The sequence below is a fragment of the Spinacia oleracea genome, chromosome 6 (assembly GCF_020520425.1).
Source record: "Spinacia oleracea cultivar Varoflay chromosome 6, BTI_SOV_V1, whole genome shotgun sequence".
Taxonomy (NCBI): Eukaryota; Viridiplantae; Streptophyta; class Magnoliopsida; order Caryophyllales; family Amaranthaceae; genus Spinacia; species Spinacia oleracea.
The window spans coordinates 139,500,628-139,526,141 of record NC_079492.1 but is presented as its reverse complement, the minus strand read 5'-3'; the positions used below and the strand labels follow the sequence as shown (position 1 = coordinate 139,526,141).

The 25,514-nt window shown below is 35.6% G+C and overlaps 3 protein-coding genes across 7 annotated transcripts; 2 read left to right on the top strand and 1 right to left on the bottom strand.

Moving 5' to 3' along the window:
- The first annotated feature begins 209 nt into the window (after positions 1-209).
- Positions 210-4,152, top strand: LOC110778218 (cation/H(+) antiporter 18). Of its 2 annotated transcripts, XM_056831276.1 has the most exons (4): positions 210-307; positions 634-889; positions 1,537-2,538; positions 2,630-4,152. In XM_056831276.1, exons 2-4 carry the CDS (start codon positions 698-700, stop codon positions 3,839-3,841), a joined length of 2,406 nt encoding a protein of 801 aa, XP_056687254.1. In that variant the 5' UTR covers positions 210-307; positions 634-697; the 3' UTR covers positions 3,842-4,152. The 2 variants fall into 2 exon arrangements, with proteins under 2 accessions (XP_056687254.1, XP_021838484.1); XM_021982792.2 differs by having other exon boundaries at positions 212-889.
- A 1,498-nt stretch (positions 4,153-5,650) lies between these two features.
- On the bottom strand, positions 5,651-8,101 carry LOC110779355 (disease resistance response protein 206). Its single transcript, XM_056831277.1, has 2 exons — positions 6,446-8,101; positions 5,651-6,078 (listed from the first exon to the last, which is right to left on the bottom strand). Exon 1 carries the CDS (start codon positions 8,038-8,040, stop codon positions 7,465-7,467), a length of 576 nt encoding a protein of 191 aa, XP_056687255.1. The 5' UTR covers positions 8,041-8,101; the 3' UTR covers positions 5,651-6,078; positions 6,446-7,464.
- An 8,241-nt stretch (positions 8,102-16,342) lies between these two features.
- Positions 16,343-24,045, top strand: LOC110778210 (protein PAM71, chloroplastic). Of its 4 annotated transcripts, none has more exons than XM_056831815.1 (12): positions 16,343-16,632; positions 18,490-18,574; positions 19,474-19,768; positions 20,210-20,263; positions 20,620-20,681; positions 20,977-21,045; positions 21,493-21,544; positions 21,648-21,722; positions 22,336-22,465; positions 23,134-23,204; positions 23,534-23,581; positions 23,826-24,045. In XM_056831815.1, exons 2-12 carry the CDS (start codon positions 18,567-18,569, stop codon positions 23,898-23,900), a joined length of 939 nt encoding a protein of 312 aa, XP_056687793.1. In that variant the 5' UTR covers positions 16,343-16,632; positions 18,490-18,566; the 3' UTR covers positions 23,901-24,045. The 4 variants fall into 4 exon arrangements, with proteins under 4 accessions (XP_056687793.1, XP_056687790.1, XP_056687791.1 ...); XM_021982781.2 differs by having other exon boundaries at positions 16,344-16,632; positions 19,466-19,768; XM_056831812.1 differs by lacking the exon at positions 18,490-18,574.
- The last annotated feature ends 1,469 nt before the right edge of the window (positions 24,046-25,514 follow it).

Here is a 25,514-nt window from a genome sequence, read left to right as displayed (position 1 = left end):
TACAATTGACAACGGTCATTCCCAATCGCAGTCAAATGATACACCTCTTACAACAGCGCTAATTGCCTATTTCAACCGCTGTTAATTAGCATTTTTTGTAGTACGTACATGTAAAAATGCACCATATGAAAAATTACAGATATAGCAATCTTAATTTAGCATTTTATGACCATCTTATAGCATGTACGCCTCCATAATTTGATGTGGACTCTTGGTTGAGACGGTTTCACAATAACTTTCAAAATGGCGCGTGTGATGTTTTGATCCGCATCACTGTCTGAGTATCTGCCTTACCCAACTGCTATAGGTAAGTAGTATTCTGTCACAGGAGATCTAAGTTTTATGCCAAGTGGTGAAGACTGAAAAGAAAAGAGATAACAGTTTTATCTAGTTAGCTGTGATCACATGATCTTAGCTTGTGTTAGACTTTTATGCACACTAAAAGTTCATACATCATACATTCATAATAATGCCCTGAATTGTGTACCTTTTCTTGCTTTAACAACTACTAATATTGCTTTGAGGTTTTCCTTCCTGTTAACTTAGCCAAGGATCCGGAGTAATAAACATGTTCGATGTATCTAGGATGGTGCATGAAAATTTTAGCTGACAAGTTTCTCTTCATATAAACAGGGAGCTAAAGGGGGATATGATTCTGCTGTTGTTTACCTTTTTCTGATAATAACTAAGTCTCAAGATGGCTGAAAATGGTACTGCTTGTCCAAAGCCGATGCAGGCAACCTCTACTGGAGTCTTCCAAGGAGAGAACCCTCTTGACTATGCCCTTCCACTTGTTATTGTACAGATTATCCTTGTTATCGTCCTCACTCGTACCTTAGCCTACTTGCTTAGACCTCTGAGACAGCCTCGTGTCATCGCTGAGATTATTGTGAGTATTCATACTTTTAGCTATTTCACCCTTGCAGAAATCTGCATTAACTTCAAATTGTTTCAATTGGTTAGTTTAGTATGCTTCTTAAATTTCAGTTTTGGATCTTGTACAAGGTGTAGAATGTTAAAAAAATGGCAAATTTTAAACGAGATGCTCTTACGATAATTTATTGTGAAGACTTGTGCAAGAAAGATCTGTTTGGTTTCCTAATACTGGCTGATAATGATTACAGGAAACCGTAGTATTGTCCTAGGATAGTGCTTCTTTCATTCTGTTATCATAAAATTCATAGCAATGCTCTGAATTTTCTTCCTAAGGGTCTAAGACTGCATTAAGCACGACTGCACAAGCAGTCCAGCACTATCGTAAAAAGTAGAAAGCACAAAATCAACTAATTAAAATGAACGCAAAATGAAAGACTCGACCTACTGCAAGTGTTCATCAGTTGTTCGAAAACAATGAATCTGTACTGTTTCAATATTCCTGATTTTTTATCTTTTCCTTGGGGAATAATGTTTTGATGTATATTTTTACTGATGATTAAAACTGATTTTATACCAGAGATTATTTACTTCAATTTGAGCAGGGCCTAATGTATTTAATCTAATATTCAACTGAGAGTACATTTCTCTTGATTGTGACAGGGAGGAGTGCTACTAGGTCCATCTGCTTTTGGTCGCAGTAAGGCGTTCCTGCATACAATATTCCCTCCGAAGAGTTTACCAGTATTAGACACACTTGCCAACCTCGGCCTCATCTTCTTTCTGTTCCTCGTAGGCCTAGAATTGGATCCAAAAGCATTACGCCGGACAGGAAAGAAAGCCATGAGTATTGCTCTAGCAGGCATCTGTTTGCCCTTTGCAATGGGAACTGGTACGTCGTTTGTTCTCAGGGCAACCATTTCAAAAGGAGTTAGCCAAGGTCCTTTTATTGTCTTCATGGGGGTCGCGATGTCTATCACAGCCCTTCCGGTCCTAGCCCGTATCTTAGCGGAGTTCAAGCTCCTTACCACTGATATGGGTCGCACGGCCATGTCAGCTGCTGCAGTCAATGATGTGGCAGCCTGGATCCTCCTTGCTCTAGCCATCTCTCTCTCTGGTACCGGAAAATCTCCTCTTATTTCCGTGTGGGTATTTTTGTGTGGAGCGGCTTTTGTTGGTTTGTGTATTCTTATAGTCCCTCGAGTCTTCAAATGGATGATGCGGCGTTGCCCTGATGGCGAGCCTGTGAATGAAATTTTCATTTGTGGTACCTTAGCTGCAGTTTTGGCAGCTGGGTTTGTGACCGATACTATAGGAATCCATGCACTTTTCGGGGCTTTTATTCTTGGAACTCTAGCCCCAAAGGATGGGCCATTAATCAGTGCCCTGGTAGAAAAGGTGGAAGATCTTGTTTCTGGCCTCCTCCTCCCTTTGTACTTTGCTTCGAGTGGCCTGAAAACAAATGTAGCCACCATTCAAGGGGCTCAGTCATGGGGACTTCTACTACTTGTTATACTAACTGCCTGTTTTGGCAAGGTGGTTGGGACTGTTGTGGTTTCCCGCCTCTGTAAAATGCCGCTCAATGAGGCTGTTGCCCTTGGGGTTCTAATGAACAGCAAAGGTTTGGTGGAGTTGATTGTCCTCAACATTGGTAAAGATCGGAAGGTATCAACATTTTATCTTTTACGTAACTTTTATCCACCTTGGTGAGTACCATTATCAAACTCTAATCCTAATTTTTGGTTGATCACTGTAGGTCCTAAATGATCAAACGTTTTCAATTATGGTTATGATGGCTCTAGTTACAACATTCATGACAACACCAATCTTGAGGGCGATATATAAACCAGCTAAGAGAGGAAGCGTATATACACTAAGGACTGTCCAAAGAAATGATCCCAACTCTCAACTCCGAATCATGGCATGCTTCCATAGTGGAAGGAACATCCCAACAATAATCAACTTAATTGAGGCTTCCCGGGGAACAGAAAAAAGGCAAGGGCTCACAGTCTACGCAATGCATCTCATGGAGCTCTCTGAGAGATGTTCTGCTATACGGATGGTTCATAAAGCCCGAAACAATGGGCTTCCGTTCTGGAATGAGCGGAACCAGACAGATTCAGACCAAATTGTGGTGGCCTTTGAGGCGTATGGGCAACTCAGTCATGTCCAAATCAGGCCCATGACGGCAATCTCCCACTTCTCTGACATGCATGAAGACATATGTGCTAGTGCTGAGAGCAAGAAAGCTTCCCTCGTGATCCTTCCTTTCCACAAGCACCAAAAGGTGGACGGGTCGTTGGAAACCACAAGACATGAATATAGAGTAATTAACAAGAAGGTCCTTCAACATGATCCTTGCTCAGTTGGTATCCTAGTAGACCGTGGGTTTGGCGGGTCTTCGCATGTGTCAGCCAGCAATGTCGACTCTACCATAACTGTTTATTTCTTTGGTGGCCCTGATGATCGTGAGGCATTGGCCCTTGGTCAACGGATGTCTGAGCATCCGGGAATTACCCTTATATTGGTCCATTTCAGAGCGGATCCCAACTTGGAAGGAGTCGAAATGGTGGCTATTGATGAGGGTGATAAGGGCAGTAGCAACGGAGACTCAAATACAGCTGATGAGGAGGCCATTAATGCTATAAAGCAAAAACTGACCAGGGACGGGTCAATCAAATATGAGGAAAGAGCAGTGAACGCAACATCTGATACTGTAGATATCGTTAAGGAATTCAGCCGTTGTAATATGGTCTTGGTGGGAAGATCACCAGAAGGTACGGTGGCTGCTACTTTCAGTCTTAATGTAAAGACTGAATTTCCTGAATTAGGTCCAGTTGGGGGGTTCTTGATCTCTGAGGAGGTCTCAACGAATACTTCTGTTTTAGTGATTCATCAGTACAGCAGTGGTTCAAGGCCACTGTCCCTAGAAGAGGAAGAACCAACTGATGGGACTGAAAATGATTAATTGAATTTAGTAGAATAATGTCCTTAGAAGCTTATTTCTTCTGCTCGATGGTTTTCCTTATAATACAGACAAGTAGATATATGTGGATAAGTTATAATCTCGACCAGAGGATTTCTTTTTTTTTTTAAGAGCATTCACGTGATTGTTAGTCTCCCGTCATAAAAAAAATGTGATTGTTAGTCTTCCTTCAAAGTTGTTGGATTGACTTCTATTCTGTCCAACTATTAGATAGGTCACTGAGCTGAAGTGAAGCTTGTGCCGTAAACAAATTATAGAAGTATATACGTTGAAACAATGAAAAGATTTTAGCACTCTGGTAGTAAATTACATTTTTTTTTTTGCTTTTATGAAGTCAGTTTGGGATTCTATCATCCTCATCACTTACTTTCAGTTAAACGATGGGTTCGGCACTTTGACTTTCTTCCAATAAAAAATTGTTAATCCAAATTTTATTTTATATTTTTTAAGATTGGAACTTTGAGAGTTTCTAGTTTGGCCATCCGTTTTTTATTGGCTGAATATGGAAGTTTGAGGTGTCTAATTTACAAAAACCATTTTTGGGTTGTTTGTCTCTCTAATCTCACTTTTTAATCATTCAAAAGCATGAATGTCTCAGTGGTGCTGGTGCATCTTTAAGATTGCAGTATAAAGCTTGGTGTCACTATGATTGTATTCGTTATGTTCTGGTTGACTTTCTTTATGGAGTGTTCAGAATTGATGTGTTTCCTGATTGTCTTTGTTATTCAACTTGAAAAGCCATCAATTTGCTGCTGATATATTTTTCAAGTGCTTGTTTTGCAAACTTATGACTTGATTTAGTTCTGTTTTATGTTATTAGATACGATAAAACCTATTACTCCTGTCCGTAGAGCATTATGCATTTGCATAGAAGATGTAGGTTAGAATCCTACATGGTCTATTAGTGGTGCTGTGATTAAAAAAAAAAAAAATCAGAAACAAAATCACTAGAAACACCAACACAGCATTCTCATGAAATCAAGAGTCTCAGACTGTCAGCAGAGAACCATGGTTCTCGAAAGAAAGGCAAGTAACAGGACTTACAGGAGCATTAGCTAATCTAAAAAAATGCAAACCTAAAAAAACAAAATGAAAGCAAAGAATGTGGTAAGGCCAAGATGAACAAAAACTTATTTGTGCAATGGCAGCTCCTACAACCTTCTGATGCCTAGCCCGGCTCATTGCCATCTTTGTAAACAGGATAGGTATAAGCATGTTTTCATTGTTAGGCATTTAAGAAGCATGGAAGTTCTACACCAAAATCTAGATAAAGATATATAAACAATTATTGAAGTTCTTTCAAAAGCAATGATGACTTATTTACTTAAATTTCCCAAACAGTCACCACTCATCAATAGCCTATGTAGGATTCGAACCTACTTCCTTTGTGCAAGTGCACAATGCTCAACCAGTTAAGCTAGTAGGCTTTGAAAAACCCATTTATATCAAGTACACCCACTAGGAAGATCAGTTTAGTGAAAGTGAGAAGTTTTCTGGAAATTCCCCAACTATTGAAACACATAAAAGAATGCAATAAGCTCAATGATCCACAGTTAACAACAATTTTAATTCCACAAGTAAAGAATCAGAAATCCTGAGAGGTATGTTGATACCAATTACAACACTCTCCTGTCAAATAAAGGAAAATAACATTCCAGAACAGCTTCACCTTCTTTCTTCCAAAACCTACTGATTTATGGATTAGAAAGTCTCAAGTATCTTAACCAATGCAATACAACCCCACAGAACATGGACACCACAGAAACAATAGGTTGATACAAATTACATAACTATCCTGCTAAAGAAACCAAATAACATTGTCTTCTCACTTCCATAGCATATCAATATCAGGATTCAAATTCTTGACCGACGCAATACAATCCCATAATACATAGAAACCGCAAGAACAATACTCCGTAACCTGTATAGCTTTTCAAGTTCTCAACTGTATGAAGTTATGGTTCTAGAACAATATAACCATGGCACTACCTATGTTATTTTTGGCTAGATTTACATAACCATTTGCTACTTAATACCCAAAAATCTCCAATCTTCCCTCAATCAACGCGGTCTGTAACAGACACTTTCTTCGACCCCTCCGTCTCCAGCTCCAAATGTCATACAGCCATCAATTGCACTAATAGGCAAGACCTCCACAACAGTAATCAACAATAGCGCCATAGGACGAACCCAAATGAACTATTCGCCTGCCAATTAGCCTATTAAGGATCGTATTAGTCCACTCATCTTCTCAAATTCCTCAATTTTCCCATGTCAAGTTTCAATTTTGTTTTGTACATAGAACTCAACCATCAAATCATGGACAGAGATTCCACTAATTAAGTAATTAAGGATATTCAGAAGTTCCATTAACAACTAGGTCAACCACCTAACGTCCTAACCCACTTTCATTAACAAAATAATTCATTACAGCATAAGTTCACATAAATCACAACATATTTATGTCTTTAAGTTTATTGGTTAAATGATAAAAACCCCTTATTCTACAATTCAAATAATAAATAATCAAATTTGCGGGAAAAATCCAGACAAAATACTCGTAATAAGATAAGAGTAGGCGGGAACCTGGAAATTGACGGCCAATTTGGGCGGAATCGAGAGCACTGGGAAGCTAGAAGTGCACCAAAACGAGCGCCATGCCGTTTCAGCAACCTTGTGAGTCCGCCGGAAATTGAACTAACGGCGCCGAGAGGCTGCCGGAAGTGAACGAAGAGGATGAAAGAGAGAGAATCGTGAATTCGTGATGCGGGTTACTTTTATTTAGCGACCCGAGACCTGTCAATAGCTCACCCGACTCGAAATCCGGTGGGAGCTCGACCCGATTTAAAACAACTGCTCCCAAAAATGAAAACGTAAAGAAAAAAAAAACGTATAGGGTATTAAAAAAAAAAGTCTATCAAAAGTTAGTACTCCTATTAATAAATGTTTCAAACCCAAAAACTAGGTTGGTCAAGTGAAACATACCAAAAAAAAAAAAAATATGATCAACCAACGACCCATTTGACATACCTAGAAATATCGGTAAATATTATAGGTTTAAAGGATCCTATATTTGACCCAATCATAGGTTGTTTTCGAAATAATGTTATCAAAACTGTAAAAGTGACTAATATTGATTAAGTTGTACTAATGAAATAATAACAGGCAATAAACTTGAATATGACATGGGTCGCCTTGAATAGATTCGAGTAGTACCAAAATTTTCATCACCCGGATATAATCGTACCAACGGAGTATTAGATTTGAACGACACTACTTGCAAATGTTGCTTATATTTGATGGTTCTTTCTCTTATGGGTTCATCATAATTAGATATTTCAATTTTAACGTAATACCAAATTATATTTCGTCATCTAGGCAACTAACTATAGATCCAAGATGTAACGCATGCACCATTTCACCTTTTATTTTACAAAAAAAAAAAAAAAAAAAAAATTACGCCAAATCAGAGACTCCTTAAGAAAGAAAACACCAAAACTCATTTTGGAAAATAAAATAATGCATACAAATAAGTAAATAAGCGTCCGTTCAATAAACAACATTGAGCTATATAGTGTGGATGATACAACCACGCATGAAGTACGTTACCAACATTCATAGAGCTGAATATCAGTACGAAGTCGAAAATAAACCTCGCCTTCAAAGGCATCAGTCATCAAGGTAGCAACACCTCTAGCCATAAAGAAATCACCAGTTCCTCCAATAATAGAAATGTCCCTAGTCTTATTCATTAAAGGGTCAGCCCCTGCAAAGTTTAAGGTACCCTTATGTTCACTAGAGTTGAACACAAAAGAGAACCCTAACCAAGCCGTAAACACCTCCTTCTTGTCGTAAAAATACAACCCTTGAGCGCGGCCTACTGGTGTGGCGTGAAAATCATTTGTAAGTGTAATGGGATCGTCGAAAATTACGAGATCTCCAAAATGGTTTTGGCCTGCCATTATGGTTGTGTTTGCCCAAGCCGGGGCGGCTACGATGGCTGAAGTGGCGTTTTTGGCATTCTTGCCGTTGTAGAGTACGTCATGGAAGTAGAATGACATACTCTTGCATGGCTTCCTAGGCTTTTGAGGGTGTTTAAGAGCAAGTGATGGTTTTGTTGGTGAAAGGAGGAAGAGGAAGAGGAAGAGGAGGAGGGAGAATGTTGAAGATTTGAATACCATTTTCCTTGTTTATTAGTAGTAGTAGTAGTAGTAGTAGTAATAGTGTACTTGTTACTTGTGTGAAGAATTGTATCTAGACATGGTTGTATATATAGTAGACCATTAACTCCCGTACTTGTGAAAAATTATTAGTTGATCCAGAATCATCATTTTAGTTGTGTATTTTTGTTCAGTAGCGGAGCCATAAATTTTAATCAAGACCGATGTCGAAATTATAATTATATGATTTAAAGAAGATTATTTTTAGGATTTTTATTTTGTTTTCCGTGAGGGTGTCAATAGGCACCTCATGTATGGCGAGACTATGAATGGGCCAAAGTATGCCATGACCCCCTAAAAGTCCAACCGCTCTTATTAAAAGTAAAGGTTAACAAGTTAAAATTAGTATTTCTATAATTTGGCATTCCAAAGCCCATTTGCTAAAATATACGAAGTACAAAGTATATGTAGTACGTACACTAGTACTTGTACTAAGAAGGAAAACCCATTATACTAGCCCACTTGTAGTTTGTTAGTGAGGTTAGTATTTGTGATCTAGTATTGGGAATTTCAAAATATGTTAAATGAAAAAAACAATTCAAATTTAAAACAAAACACTTTTCAGAATTTGCACTAGTTAACACTAGTAGTTTTGTTAAGTTTTCATTAATCATTCAGAGTTATTCTGAACCCTCTTTACTATCGAGTTTGGCTCCATCCCTACTATGTACATCATTAGCGTGTTCAGTGGTCCACATATACCTCCATAGTCCATACATATTCCCTAAAATATCAATCATATTTGAAAAACGAACATTATGCATGCAAGTGATCAATTTATAATCGGTTGAGATTATAGATTATATGATTGTTAGTTCCAACAACTTATTTTTTTCCTCCACATACCACCATTTATACTTACATTTATATATAAGACCAATATATATGTATACTCTGAAGAAAAAATGGTATAAAGAACATTTAAGAACGAAAGTATTAAATTAAATTATAATCACAACTCTTTAAATATGATCGTGTTTAAATGTGTTATCATCCAATTATCCACTCATCTAACTAAGTTACCCTACGTTACTAAGTTGATCCGATCATTCGATCAATTGTCCACGACTTCAATTCAGGAGGACTATCTGTCCTCTATTCATATTTGTTGTGATTGTTTTGCTTCTTGTTCAAGATAAATGAAATTATTAGATGGGGTTGTGAATTTGGGGAGTTTTATACTTTATATGGGATCATACACATTTATGTACTGTGGATAAGCAAACAAATACGGAGTAAAGAAGAAAACAATCCTATTACTTCCTTCGTCCCTCAATGATTATAATTAAAGAAATTGGTAATCAAAATTAGTACTCTGAGTATAAATAATGTAAAAAGTCAAAGCAATATATATACTCCGTATTAATCAATGATTTTATACATGTGAAAGACGACAACCGTATGACTTACCTACAGTATCATGTTGCTCAGATATTGTTTGTTGTTGGTTGAATCAATTAGAATTTGTAAAGACAAATTACTATTAGGAATGAAGCTATAGTACCCAACTGGTTGAGGTCCCTCACTCAGAAGTCAGATCATTCTCATAAAGGGAAAGAAAAGGTTGTGTTTGTTACCAAATTTGATTTCATGTTTACATCATGACCATACGGCATACGCTCAAATAAGTGTTGTTGAATTTTGAAGGGAAGGAAAGCAAAGCTATGCTAGGGTCTTGAAATTTCTATGGATTTTTGGGCATTACACTATTGATAAAGGGGAATAGTAAGGAAGAGTTATCGCTTTTAAAAAGGTTAAGGATTCATCGCATAGTTAGGACAATGTTTTTTATATTTTCATAAACAATTTTATAAACAGGTTTTATTGTCACACAATTTTGAATTTCGGTGCACATTGTTCACTTTGCAGTTTGCATCCAATAAACATGTTATAGCATTACGCACCTAGTGAACACGGAGAAGGATTTTAGTGTACACGTACATAAATGGAACATGCGGAGTATGTTATTTGGATTTGAATTATATGTTCTTTCTAGTTGAAGTATATGTTCTTTTACTGTTTCTTCTTTGAGTTTGAAGTATATGATTTTTGGATTTCAATTACATGTTTGTTTAGAAATGGGTTGCATTTGACAACTGTACACCCGGATATATAAATTACAAAGTGCAATTACACAGTATGATTCATGTAGTTACGTTTTGTTGGTTATAGCTTTTATCCCGGTTTTAGGTAATCATTGGATCGATTTTCATCCCCGCTTATTCAAACCAAAAAAAATAAAAAAATGTGATTCATGTAGTTACGTTTTGTTTTTGGCTACCGGACATGATTTTCCGAACATGAGGTTGCAAATGAAAATTTTCCGAACCACTTTCATGAAACCTCAACCTAGTACTCTTTTACAAGCCCAAATTTTTGGTTGCATAGGTATGCAGTTATGCACGCATCTCAACGTGCATACGAGCCTAAACGCAGCGTTTTACTCCTATGCGTCGTCGTTTTGTCCTAAACTCACCTTCTTTCTTTAGTTTCCTTCTAAAGCTTCTGACAGCGTTGATTTCGTTTTTCCCCTTTGATTTCCTTTCCTTCTTGATCACGGCATTAATTTTAGGATTTATTTTTGTTAATAATAAAAAATTATTCTCTCTCCTCTTCGTTTTCGCCATTAACGCAGAGCTCCAATCTCATCCATGGCTCTTTCTGTTTCTACATTATGCTCTGCCATTGATTTTTCCAGCAAATCATCCATTGATGATGTTCTTGCTGAAATTAATGCCGACAATTGTTCAATTCTCTCTGCATTGATGAAGGAATGTGAGTTTTAATTTTTATTTATGAGTTTCAATTCTATTGTTTTTGTTATTTGCGATTTTGATTCGATCATTTTGATTCTGTTATTTGCGATTTTTATTCAATTATTATAAAAACCATTGTTAGTTTTGATTCTATTTATCTTAATTTTTTATTTAGGTTTACATTGTGAACAATTGTTGATCGGATTTTGTTTTAATTTTTCAGTTTTATGTTTTATGATTTTGAACATATATTACTTATATGTTGAACATGTTTTTCGTTATTTAATACGTTCGTAGATATTATTGTATTAAATGTGAACATGTAGTTTTAGAAGTTGCACATGATTATGTCATATGTATTGTATTTCGTATTATGAACATGTAATTTTAATAACTGCACATCATACATTTTTTTATTTGAACATCCCTCTTTTTTGCTGTTTTGTATTTCACTTTATGAACATGTGGTTTAAATATCTGAACATTGTTTATTTACAATTGAACATGTATCTTTTACTTGTGTTTTAACAGTGTCCAAAGAAGTTGTTGTGGTTCAAGAAGCTCCTGAATCAGCATTAATGTTAAAAGAAGTTAGGAATGATGATGAAGTTATGAAATGTATAATAACTATGCATTTGAGAAAGGTTTCTGCATCCGGAAGGGATTAATTTAATTAGGACTAGTCGTAGAACTGGTTTATGGAGTATGCGTAGATTTGTTTGCTCCAATGCTGGTTTTAAAGATGTTAAGAAGGAATCATCGAGGAAGTATGAGAGGTCTGAATTGCGTACAGGTTGTACTGCGTTTGTTCAGTTTTCTATTACCAAGGATGGTGTTTGGACTGTTGTCAGGCATAACATGACACACAATCATCCTATGATTCTAGCAGACAAGAGATATTTGCTTAGGTCTCAAAGAGAGATTACCGAGCTGAGCTATTTAGTTACCTTTTGAAATATTGTGATACAGTAGCTGAGTTTGAGCATTATTGGCTACAGCTGATTTGATAAGGCATGAGGTTACGTTTAATAAAGTTACATTTGAGGCTAATTGCACATGCAAACATTTTTCTGAAGTTGGGTTATTGTTTTCACACATTCTGAACAGCATGATTTGCCCAATTTCTTGAATAGCATTTCCTTGGTTCTCGGTTAGTTTTTTAACCCATGCCATGAATGTTGTATGATTTTCCCTTACTCCTGTTTTCTTTGTGTCCTTTTTTTCTTCTCACTGTCGGAATCCGCCTCATTGTCATCTTCAGAATCCGCCTCACTGTCATCTTCATTCACAGCTTCTTCCTCCTCCATCTCTTCTTCCTCCTCCAATATCAGCGTTTCCCTTTCCATATCAGCTTGTTTTTTTAATTGCCGCTTTTTAATTATAGATGCTATGAACTGGGCAGTTCCTTCCTGTTGAACATGGTCATTATAAATTTGAATATCAAACATAATAAATTGAACATGGAAAACTGAAAATGAATATGAGACATAAGGAATTGATATATTTGAACATCAAACATGAGAAATTGAACATGCAGTTTTAACAATTTGAACATATGGTTTTATATTTTGAACATGAACATACAGTTTACAGTTTTACTTTTTGAACATACAGTAGAAGTTGAACACTTAACCTAATAATTTGAACATTGAACTTATATATATAGTTGAACATGGAACCTAAGAAAATGAACATGGCCCTTGAATTGAATATGAGACTTGAGAAACACAATAACATTCAAGTTGAACATGAAACTAAAGAAATTGAACAGAAAACAGAAGTTGAACATAAAACCTAAAACGTTGAACATTGAACCTAAGAAAATGAACATGGCTCAATAATTGAATATGAGACATGAGAAACATAATAACATCCAAGTTGAACATGAAACTAAAGAAACTGAACAGAAAACAGAAGTTTAACATATAACCTAAAAAGTTGAACATGGAACTTAAGAAAATGAACATGGCACAGAGATTGAATATCAGGCATGAGAAACACTCTAACTCCCAAGTTGAACATGAAATTAAAGAAACTGAACAGAAAACAAAAGTTGAACATAGAACCTAAAATGTTGAACATGGAACCTAAGAAAATGAACATAGCACAGAGATTGAATATCAGATGTGAGAAACACTCTAACACCCAAGTGAACATTGAAGTTATTCAACATTTAAATGACAATTACCTTCCTCCAGGAGACAACACTATCTTGTGACGATTAAGACGTGACGTCCTTTTGGATTTTTATAACCTTTCTCAGAATTGGTGTCCTAGCACTGTACATAGAATTATATTATTAGAATTGATGTCCTTCAACAATAACTTTTGTATTTTTTAGTTTAAAAATTATATTGTTGCCTTTCAATTGTAACCTCAGCACTTGCATTTGCCGACGGTTTTTGAGTACTGCCGAGTGGAGGCTTATCAACAACACTCTCTCGTACGTGAATTACTTTGTCGGCTTGTTTTTCAACTGGAGCCATAACTTGTCCGGCCTCATTATTACTTTTCCCAATACATTTGATTTTAATATTCATCTTCTTTCGTGGAGGGTTCCTAGATTTTGATTAGTAATTAGTTCAGATTTTGAATATATTCATAACATTAAAAATTGTATATATTAATAAACAAAAACATTAACTTACTCTTCATTATATGATGTGTTAATGTCTTTAAGGTGATTTGGATCAACCACCACAGGGATTGTTGTAGCTTCTTGTTCCTTTCTCTTTTTTTCCATTAGGATTGCTAATGAAATATCTTCTTCATCAATCCTGCAACAATCAATAATAACATTCAGCCTTCTGAAGTCAACAACTACCATACATATTTGAACATTAAAATTCACTCACGGTTGAGAAGCTGATTCAGATTCTGCCACTGGTTTCTTTGAATTCAATGGTTTCGGTTTTCTGGAAGAGGAAATATTTGAAATATCACCATTCAAAAATTGAACATACAGTTTTACATTTTGAACATGACCAATTAAGTAAGAAACAATACAAAATTGAAGTAACATATATTGAACATCATCATAAGCATTTGAACATATTTCATAAACATTTGAACATATTCTATAAATATTTTAACATGATCAATTTGAACAAAATCACAACAATATTACATTAGCAATAACTATGAACATGTTTTTATAGAAGCAATATAATGTTGAACATATTTCATAATTATTTGAACATCTGTTATATAAAATTGAACATGATCAATTTGAACAGAACACAACATTTCATAATTTGAATATCTAGTTTCATAATTTGAAATGATCAATTATATAAAGAAGAACTGCAAATATCTCATCACCAGTTTAATTTTGAACATCTAGTTTTAAAATTTGAACATGATCAAATGTGTACAAAAGATCTACAATATTGCTAACCATCAATATTGAATATCATTCATTAAAAGTTGAACATTAGTAATTTTCAAAAAATTTCACATGCAAATTCAAATTCAGTGAAAGCGACACTTTCAGATCTACTCGTATCTTATTATGAACATGTAGAAATAAAATATGAACATGATCAAAATTACTTCTAAATTCATAAACAATTCGAAATTCAATAAAAAACGATTTCAAATGTAAATTCACTTACAATATAGCAGAAGTCTCACTCGATTCATCTTGATTTCTGCGAAAAATCTATTTATCAAATTATTTCTAGTTAATGCAAAAAAATTATGTAAATTATACACAAAAATGCTTATATTATACTTACTTTCGTCTCCTTCCTCTTTTGAAAGTAACTTTTGATTTACTCAAGATTAATTCCTCGCGCACCGTCCATTTTTAGGGTTTCGAAATTTTCGAAATCCTTTGGAATTAGTACAATGTCACTGAATTGTGGTTTAATTAACTGCAATTGAAGGTTTTATAGCACAAAAATGGACGGTTAAGGTGAGACTGTGAGAGTGGGCGGTTTGAGGAGAGAGAGAGTGGGCGGTTTTAGTGAGAGAAAATGGCGAGAGCTCGGAGGAGAGAGAAAATGGCGAGAGCTCGGAGGAGAGAGAAAATGTCAATAGCATTAAATGATGTCGGGTTGGTAATATATACCGATGCTTGTAAGAAGATCACGTGAGCTGCACATGCGATTCCAATTGCAGCGCTGATTTCCAATTGATGGAACGATGGCGTTTTGCTTCATATGCATATATAGATAGGTGCATACCTATCTATATATTAATAATTATTTTGCAAGAGACCTCTAACTCAAGGCGTGGGCCTAAGTGTAAAAAACCAATTGCTAACTGCTGTACCCGGGTACAGCCAGCTCTGGCTGTACCCCCAAAACGACGCGCTCATATTGTTTGTTCATTTTTGTCGACTGTTTGTTCTTTTTTATTGTACTGTTTGTTCATTCTTATTGTATTGTTTGTTCTTTCTTGTTGTACTGTTTGTTCTTTCTTGTTGTACTGTTTGTTCTTTCTTGTTGTATTGTTTGTTCTTTCATGTTGTTTTTTAAATTCATCATCAAATTTTCATAATTGTTGTATTTTTTGTTCTTTCTTCTGGAATTTTATGTTCTTTTTATATTGTTTGTTCTTTCTTGTTGTACTATTTGTTCTTTCTTGTTGTTTTTTAAATTCATTCATCAAACTTATTGTTGTATTGTTTGTTCTTTCATGTTGGCTTTAAAATTCATCATAAAATTGTTCATAATTGTTACTTGTTTGTTCTTTTTCTGGTATTTTATGTTCTTTTTTATATTGTTTGTTCTTTTTTGTTGAATTATTTGTTCTTTCTTGTTTATTTGTTTGTTCATGATAATTATCTGCTTTATTGTTTTTTCTTTCTTGTTGTATTGTTTGTTCTTTCATGTTGGCTTTAAAATTCATCATAAAATTGTTCATAATTGTTGTATTGTTTGTTCTTTTTCTGGAATTTTATGTTCTTTTTTATATTGTTTGTTCTTTTTTGTTGAATTATTTGTTCTTTTTTGTTTATTTGTTTGTTCACAATAAATATATGGTTAATGTTCATAATGAAATTGTTCACTTCATTGGTCTTTTATGTTTTTACAAGCGCCTATATTGTTTATTTCCAAATAAATAAATAAATGTTCATTTCCAAAATAATAAATGTTCATTCCAAATAAATAAATAAATGTTCATTTCCGAAATAGTAAATGTTCATTTTTGTAGTTTATTTCCAAATAAATAAATAAATGTTCATTTCCAAAATAGTAAATGTTCATTCCAAATAAATAAATAAATGTTCATTTCTGAAATAGTAAATGTTCATTTTTGTACCAGTATATTAATGTTCATTTTAAACAACACAAAACGACATCGTTTTGGATGGGGGTACAGCCAGCTTTGGCTGTACCCGGGTATAGCCAAAAATTTGCGGTAAAAAACCCACATCGGGCCTCCAAAAAACAAACAGATGGAAAAAAGCCCAATCGTGAAAAAAAATTCCAGCAAATTTACAAAAAGTAAAAAACAATTGAAATATTTGACTTAAGCAGTCAAATACTCAAACGTCCCAATCCACTCAAACGCTATCATGAAATGATCTCAAAATTTGGAAGCTTTGGATATGGAGCACACAAACTCACTTCTGCAGTTCTGCTCAACCACACTAAAATTCCGTACTCTCAGTCAGAGGAGAGAGAAAGAAAGTCACTCGAAAGAGAATGAGGACGATGACGACGACGCTATCTACATCTCCTCAACCGCTTTTCGGAACCAAAAATGTCGTAATTGGCGCCAAATCATTTGATCATACTTTCAACCCTTTCAATTTGCGCCGCCGGATTCCTTGCTCATTTCAATGGAGGTTTCACTCTCAATTTCAATTTAGGTTTTGATTCCTAATATGATGAATTATGCTGTTTCGTTCAATTTTGCTGAAACTTAGGGTACGATTATGAACGCAAAACATTCTGGTAGAACTGTTGTTTTTTGTTGGATGATTCGATTTTGGTTTCTTACCCTTAGAGAAATTGGAAGATTTTAGGTGTTGTACTGTAAAATGCAAGAACGTTTTTGGTACAACCGGTTGTACACTAATAATTTTTGTAAACTGCAAGTTGCATTTTTTATTTTTAATCTTTTAACTTTTTATATGTCTTGATTTCTTTATTTGTCGTATCATTTACTTGTGAATTTGGAGGGTGGCGAGTAATGTGGTAGTGATTGCAAAGAGAAAGTATTTTTGGTGAAGAATTTGTGTCCGTTAGATACGGTTTTGGAGTGTATTTGGAAAACCTATCAAAAATGACAGCTTAGCCAATTTTTTGTAACAGAAAACGTAGCTAGCTTAATCGAGCTCAAAGGTAGATGAATGTTTAGATAAATATGATCAGCTAATTAAAAGTTGAATGGTGAAAGGAAAGCTAAAACTGAGAACCTACATTCACTAGCTAAAAGAGATAGAAAGTTGAAAATTTATATTCACATACTTCTAGTATGGAGAATTAGTTTAGGAAGCTGGCTATGAAAAATAATGGTTGAATAATTGTATTTCTCACCAAGCACCTCTAAGTTCTAAATGGAAGCCAGAATTAAAATTAAGTTAAGCTACATAAGTACTTTTAAGTTTCAACCACCTATCGAATAGGATGTAAATGAATTAGTGGTGATAAATTATGGTGTTCAGCAAGGACGAAGCGGAGCAAGAGGGGATGCTGATGGTGGACATCTGTGCAGTCTAACTCAGTGAGGGTCAGAGGGTGACAGAAGGCAGGCTGAAGGAGGGAATGGCAGAAGCACGTCCATGCACCATTCAGCATGCCCGTGTATGGTGGATTCGTTGGCAAGTCCGTGCCAAAAGTTGCACCCATGAAACCTTTGTTCAAGGAAACAGAATCTTGGCTCTGTTCGCCTTGGCATGTCCGTGACGACCTAGAAAAGTGGATACGCATCGTGAATTTGGTTCTTTATTAATGTTTGATGAAACCTAGTATAAATAGACCCCAAGACTGCTTTTTGGTCGGGATTCACGTTGAAAACACATTCAAACTCATTTACTAGGGTTTCTAGAGAGAGAGAGAGGAAGTTTGATGGGGCATTACAAATTGAATGCTTGTTCATCGTTCATCCTCCATTGTTACTCCATAGTGCATGTTTGTGGGTTTTTTCTCCCAGAGCCGGGTTTCCAACATTATTTGTTGTGTGTTTTTTTCTTATTTTTCCTCTTCTCTAATTCGTGTTTTCTCAATTTCATGCTTCTTGTTGTTTAATGTTGATTGCCATAATTAGCTAGTTGCACAGTGAATATAGGGTAATTTGAGTCGTCTTATTGACTGTGCATGTGTATAAAAGGCTGCCTTGTTCTTTTATGGGAATTTAGATACGGTTTAGGGATCGTAAATAGTTAATCTTCCATGATGCAGACCCCATTACCTCCGTGTAGTCTCATACACCCCTAATGGACAATGTCCTGATCCTGTGCAAAGTTAGATAAGGGAGATGTTACCCTGAAGTTTTCCTAAGGATGCAAAGATGGATTGGGGAGTTAAGATAATACAAAGAGAAATTTCACTGATATAGGTGAAACTTAAAGCTTATTTGTGAGTTACTGTAGAGTTGAGAGTGATCATTAAACCTCCAGACTTCCTTCATCCAAACTCTTGGACTTTTGACTTTTGTATGTTAGATTTCATTGGACTGAAGTTCAAACTATTTCCTGCAGAGCTCTAAGCAAGCAGTACAATCCTGTGCAAGAAAAGGAATTTCGACGTTTAGGACAAAAAGCACATCAAGCGTCTAATGAGCTTGTAGGTTTTCTTCATCCTGATTTTTATTCGATTTATCAGCTCACCTGGTATTCTCTATGTGAAGTTAACGATCATCACATATATTTCTTTTCCGGGTTGATTCAATACTGAAAATGATATAGAAACTGATGAAGTTATAATGTAGTATTGGCTGACTATCATCTATGCAAACAACTATGCTCATTGTGCATCACTCTTTTTATGATGTTCAATGTTCTGGTATCACATAAAAAGTTGTGGTGCTTCTCTAGTATATGGCCCATTGATGAATTATCTGATCTATGTTGACCATTTAACCATTTATTGGATTACCACTACTTTGCTTATGGTTCTTTGCAGTGTAATTGTCAGTGTGTTCTTTCCTCAAAGCCTTTTTGCCTCTTATCATTATATTTGAAACATATACAGACCATCATCCTTTTATGTTGAGGTCAGTGGCCAGAGAGAAAGGCTGACCCTATCAAAAAACTCTTAGCAAATAAGTGGTACAGGGGATAGCATCCAACAATGTAACTAAAATGTAAATTTTAACATGACATTATTCCAACTTGAGCTGCTTCTGTCAATGCAAATATCAATGGAATAACTGATGCCAATTTAATAAATTTATGTTCTGTTAGAGGTTGTGTGAAATGATGTTGCAGCCTTTGACCTCGCAGATTTTAGGAGTCAGTCTTCTGCAATATGTTTATCAGACCCTTACTTTGGCCATGCAAAGGCCTTGTCAATGGGATTTTCCTTTTATATTGTGTTGGAATTTCATCAGGATCCTAAGTAACCAGCGGGATATCTTAAAGCTTTCTCATTATCTTGTTTATTATGCATTGAATGCATTTGCAGATATGTCTACTATGATGTTAATTGTTAAGTAAATAATGTGAGTTGTTGCAGGGGTGCAGGCTCGGTGATATTGATAATCAACGTAATATTGCAGAATTGTGCAAGGACCAATATGATTATGGTGCTTCAAATCTATCTACTTCAAATCAGTGCAGAGAAGATGAAATTATTGCTGCTATGGACATATCAACCTTTGATAAATCAACACAGCAGTTGCTGAAGTTTGTCTTTCTCTTTGGGATACTAACAGTCCAGGGTGCTGAAAAAGCAAGTGCTACTTCAAATGTTATGGACAACTTGCAGTTAGCAAACTTCTTCGGGGACCTTAGTGATATTAGCACAGGTTTTGCTTCAGTTAGGAAAATCTCCCTGGAACTTTTTCCATGTGCATTCAATTAAGTTCATGCTTAAACTAGACTAGGTATGTCTAGAAAGAAAACTTGACTCTCTGCAAAATCATCGAAGTTATATATTCCTTCTCCTGAGACAGCCCTTATGGCCTTATAATTCATTATGTGGGCTACTTGCTTCCTGCCTGCTTTCACCGTTCTTCAAGGAACAAAACTAGGAAAACAGAATATCAGCTAATATTTACTGGCATATCATTTTTGACATAATGAAAGATATTTACGTTACATATTTTCTTCCTTATATGTGCTAGTCATGGTTGTCTCTCCATTATAATAGCTTCTGCTTTGTGTTGAGGTACATGGATGATGGATCTATTTCATGTCTCGTGTTGTATACTTGTATTTTAGTAATTTGGTTGATATATGTTCTTCATTTCTTCTACAGGCATTCTTGCTGATCTTTTTTTCTGAACTTGGGGACAAGACCTTCTTTATTGCAGTAAGCATAAACAAACTTGTCAATGCCTATCTGGTCAAGTTGACGCCAGACTGATATCGTGTTTTTCTTCTACATTTAATCTTTATTATATTCCCCACATGTGATGACCTGAACCTTTTATTTCAGCAGAATACATATGTTATTAAGTTTAAGCTCTATTGCCATCTCCAATACTCTAAAAGTGTAAGAAGCAAAAGAATCATCATTAGTGAACAGAACAAAAGCTTCATAAACCCATACATTTCTGAGTGATGGTCGCATTGTTAAAAGATGCCTCTCTGCATATTCTTTGCATTGATATTCTAATGAATTTGATGTTTCTGATAGTCTGATACATATCTTTCATTCCTGTCCAGGCATTATTAGCTGCCAGAAATTCTGCTGCAGTTGTATTCGCCGGCACTTTTGGTGCACTTGGGTATGTTGAGTTGTCAATTTGTGGTTCTAAGATGTTCTTTGCTTTCATGTAGTTTGGACCTTTTAGATTAATACATGTGAATAGTTAAAGACTTTAAGTAAGAGGCGGGATTCCTGAAACCTTGTAATCTTACTTGTAGTGTGACCTTCACTATTCAATTGCATCAAGTAGAACAAGTAGGCCATGGATAAGTAAAAAATGCATAATTTACCGTGTTTGTCAAGATTTCTATATGATTTGAAGTTTCTTCTTTAATTTCGGGTCTAATTAACAGCAATATCTGTGATCTTAACAGGATCATGACTATAATATCAGTGATATTGGGAAGGACTTTTCACTACATTGATGGTGTCCTTCCTTTCAGGTAATGTCATCCTATTATAATACTCCATATAATTTAGGCATGAATGCATTTTAAAAATGTGATTGAGGAAAATATTGAAATATCCATGATCAGTTATATTGTTTTTGAGAATTCTATATCAATGGATCAGCCGTGAATGTAATTTGTTGTGGCAATGCTGAAGACAGGCCATGATCTGGAAAGGTATCTTAGGGTCTATTACATCAGAAACCAGATCGTCTCTTTATTATCCAGCTAAAAGTTTTTGGAATCTGATATTACCCATCTTCTTCTAGTAATGATACAATATCATAGACAACTAGTTTTCAATGGCTGGTGTTCTTGAATGTATGATATAATTTTTTTAATTTCTTTTATGGAAGTTGGAAAACTCTCATGCCATACTAATTATCACAGAGTACATTAATTCTTCTCCCAGTCGCTCCATAACGATTAGTTAAATTGCAGTTTTGCTGGGAGTGACTTGCCTATTGATGATATCGCTGCAGTCTGTCTCCTCGTAAGTTTTCTCATTTTTATGCCTTGAGAAAAGGCGATTTGTTGCATGTACAGAATCTGGTGTTGGTGGGCTGTAAAAGATAAAGTGGTCTTTTATGTTTCAGGTGTATTTTGGGGTCACAACACTGATTGATGCCAGTTCAAGTGACAGTCAAAAGGCAGAAGATGAACAGAAAGAGGTACTTATTAGTTATAAGCTTGATGTACCAATCAGGATTCTTGGCTTTTAAGTTGGAATTACCTGGGATTTGTTTGTCACGAGTTGTTAGTTGATCGTGTGGCTTCTTTCAGCTGCCTTCATATAGATTCAATTGACAGGATGAGGAGTTTATGAGTCTTCTTGAATTTGAAAGATTCAATATGATATTGTAGCCTTTGTAGGGGTTTGGGAAAAAGTAGGTAGTAGATATTACATACCAAGTAATGACAAGTCTTTGTTCTGCAGTTGTGTTGTGTTAAATCTAGCTGGCTTATGATCTATAGACAATATGAATTGCTTTATGGCCCTTCTGTGCAAAACTGCAAGTATTACAATTGTACTTCATGTTTTTATAGTTGATTCTTCTTATACATGTTTCTATAGTTGATTCTGTCTTATACAAAGAATTTAGTCTCCTATGGCATATTTCTCTATGCTGATTACCATTTTGCTTCTGTCAGTGTACTGTCCTTTTCCTTTATCCTTATGGCCTTTGTTGACCGTCTCATTTTCTGGCTCGACTATCTTTCTTCTTTTAAATGGATAAGGATCATAGTGCTAAAGAACAGAGTCTGTCTTGCCTTTTGAACCAGGCTGAGTTGGCAGTTTCAGAGTTTTCTGGAAATGGTGCTGGGATCTTAGCTGCTGCTGGCACAATTGCTAGTACATTTGCATTAGTTTTTGTTGCTGAATGGGGTGACAAATCATTCTTCTCGACAATAGGTGAGCTTACTGTCTGATTTAATTTCAACCAGAAACTAGAAGACTAAACAACATGCATCTTGTTTATGCTGTAAAGAAATACTAGTTTATAGTGTACCAGTTGCAAAGTTCTGCCCTTTTTGCTGCCAGTAAGTTGACGAGGTTTTTGATTCTCATGGGATTTATGTTGATTTAAAAAATTGTTCACAATTTGTTTTTTCTTTGAATCATAACACTGAAACGAAATGGCTCCTTGGAATGAGTTTTATATTTATACATTAACCCTGCCACCCAACCCCCCCAAAAAACTCAGTGTAATGGAAAACGGCTGAAGTATAAAATAAGTGGAAGGCTTCCGTAGTTTGCAGAGTGGCCAGAGTTTTGGCAATGTCATAAAAGCTTCTTTTCATGGTAATCGGTGTTGATTTGTCCACTGGTAGATTTCCAATCTGTCGAGATTGGATGGTACACGCCCCTCTTATCATTCATAAGAGAAATGTTAATTACACTTTTATTTGGTTTTTCTTTACTGTTGTAGTACTATTTTCTCCGATGTTTCAAATGCAATGGGCAATGGCTCTTATCTTATCCGTTCTCCTATGTACTTAGCAGGAGTGAAAGAAGTCAAGTACGAAGTTTCTTTGTCTCCTTCACTTTACTTTGTTTGATTTTTATTTATACTTGTACAGCACTTGCGGCAGCTGCATCGCCTCTTGGAGTCATAGGTGGAGCTCTAGCTGGTCATGGAGCAGCAACCTTGGTAATATGTTGGAAATTGGAAGTTACCAATATAGATTAACAATTTCTATTTCGGAATTTCATTTTCTTTTCATGTTTTTCATTCAACTTTATGCGATGCAACAGCAACACTGTGTTATGACGATAACTAGATTACCTCTTGCCTCTCAACTGATATGTTTTTCAAACTGTGTATATAATTATATCCGAGAACTAGAATTTTATGAAATGAAATCAGTCCATTCCAGCACTATTTCCTTCACTGTAGTAACAAGTAACTATGAATCAAATTACTTGCTCAACTTCACGTCTTTCTCTCAAGTACTTATTAAGTCGTCCATCTGAATGCAGCTTGCTGTTGCTGGGGGATCATTGCTGGGTACCTTCCTATCTGAAAAAGTGAGTGATTCATCCATTTTTGAAATTATCAGTCACCCTGAAAAATAACCCTCCCCCACCAGGCCACCACAACTCAAAAAAAAGGAAAAAGACCACATTGATCAATTGGATAAAAGTTGGCCATTCTAGTTGTCTCCTTTTTAATCAATTGCTCACTGTAATTTACCCCTTTGAATTATGGTGTGCTAGTTCAGAAGTTATTTTGTTGAATGATTCACACTGAAATGTATGCTACACTTTACAGGTCATTTCGTACGTTGGAGGTGTTCTTTTTCTCGTTTTTGCCAGCATAACATTGATCGAGATAATTCAAGGTTAGACACTTCCGTTTGTAAATGAGGACAGACGATAGTCCCGTGTTGCCAACTTGTAGAAAAGCAACACAGGTTGTTTCTAACAGAGACTTCATCTCATTGTTATTCCCTTATTCTTTATTTCAATGATCTCAGTCAGTTGCACTCTAATCTTGTTCTTTAAGATTCGTTCTGCCCGATATTTCCTTCTTTTTTTCTTCGCTTCTAATGTAGGTAAATGCATTCAGATTTGCTGTGTGAATCCATTGAAAATAGCCAGTCCACAATTATAGCAGTATGGATGTGTCCTGCATGCAGATAATTACCCCATGGAAAGGGAACTATATTGCATAATCTAGGACCACCGTAATTTGAAGAAAATGTCGGCCAGAATCGTAAACTGGCGCCGTTTAAGTCAGGTTATCTTACATTCTTACGTGTTGTTATAGACTATGTTTAGTCAGGCGCAGTATGCACTTAGACTTCTTCAATGATTGAAAAGGATATGGGGAGGAAGTTTGCACTGAAACAGATAAAAGCGAACAAATATGGGACCAAAAATCAGTGGACATGTTCTGTGTGATTTATTTACGTGGTGCTTGGGTTTGGTTAGACACAATAAAGGAAATAGGAATCTCTTGGACCACAGACATACGACAGCTATGAAGGGGTTAGTCTATAATCCATGGAAAACTAGCAAATCGACATGAATTTCCGATTGCCTTTTATTATGCTACGAAAGAGCCCTTTTATTTCCGACAAATACTCTGTAAAATTACAAATTGGGATGGAGGGAATCGGACTGGTGATAACTGATACATTGTATTGTGTACATAGGTCTTTAACCTTGACCACTAGGCCAAAACATTATGGGGGTAAATAATTTGTGATTGATTTTACCATTTTATAGTACGGGGTACTTCGTATTTCCTAAGACTAATGGGAGAATATGGGAATGGTATAGGGAGAGGGTCTTTAACTAAAATTGTCATGTACAGAGTAAGTAACTATTTTTATAATTATTATTTTAAGGTAAGATGAAGTGTTTTACCGGGTCAGAATCACACACAGATCAATCCTACCTGCATTAGCGGACTAGACACTCTGAGAGCAGGGCCTAGCCTATACAAGGAGTTAGAATAACATATTAACATGAGTGTTTTTTCGAGACGAATATAGTAATAATCCGCACGTACTTGGTAATAGAGTATACAACAAGTACCACTCTTTAGTAAGACGTGGTCTGGAATGCAATAACAAAATTCAGTTGAGTGAGCATTAGCAGAAAGGAAACAATTAAAGTATAGAGTAGTACTCGTACTTAAAGAAGAGTAGGGGGGGAAAGGGCATGTGAGCACCAAATAGCTTGGAGATTTGAGATGAAGAAAGAATAAGTTGGTCGTTGGAAATTGAAGACAGACAATGATCTACTAAAAGAATAAAGTTCACTTGAGTTGTCTGGTGGTTAGTTAATGGGGAATGAAGGGTGTTGTTTTGTTGAACCCATCCAAATTTCCTCTTTTCTTTAATGTCCATTCATCAACATGCTAGGGATTACCGAGGTTTACCTGGATTGCTTACATTCTGCATTATAAAATGTATACTAATCATCTACCAAAGTGAACATTTTCCTTATTTCA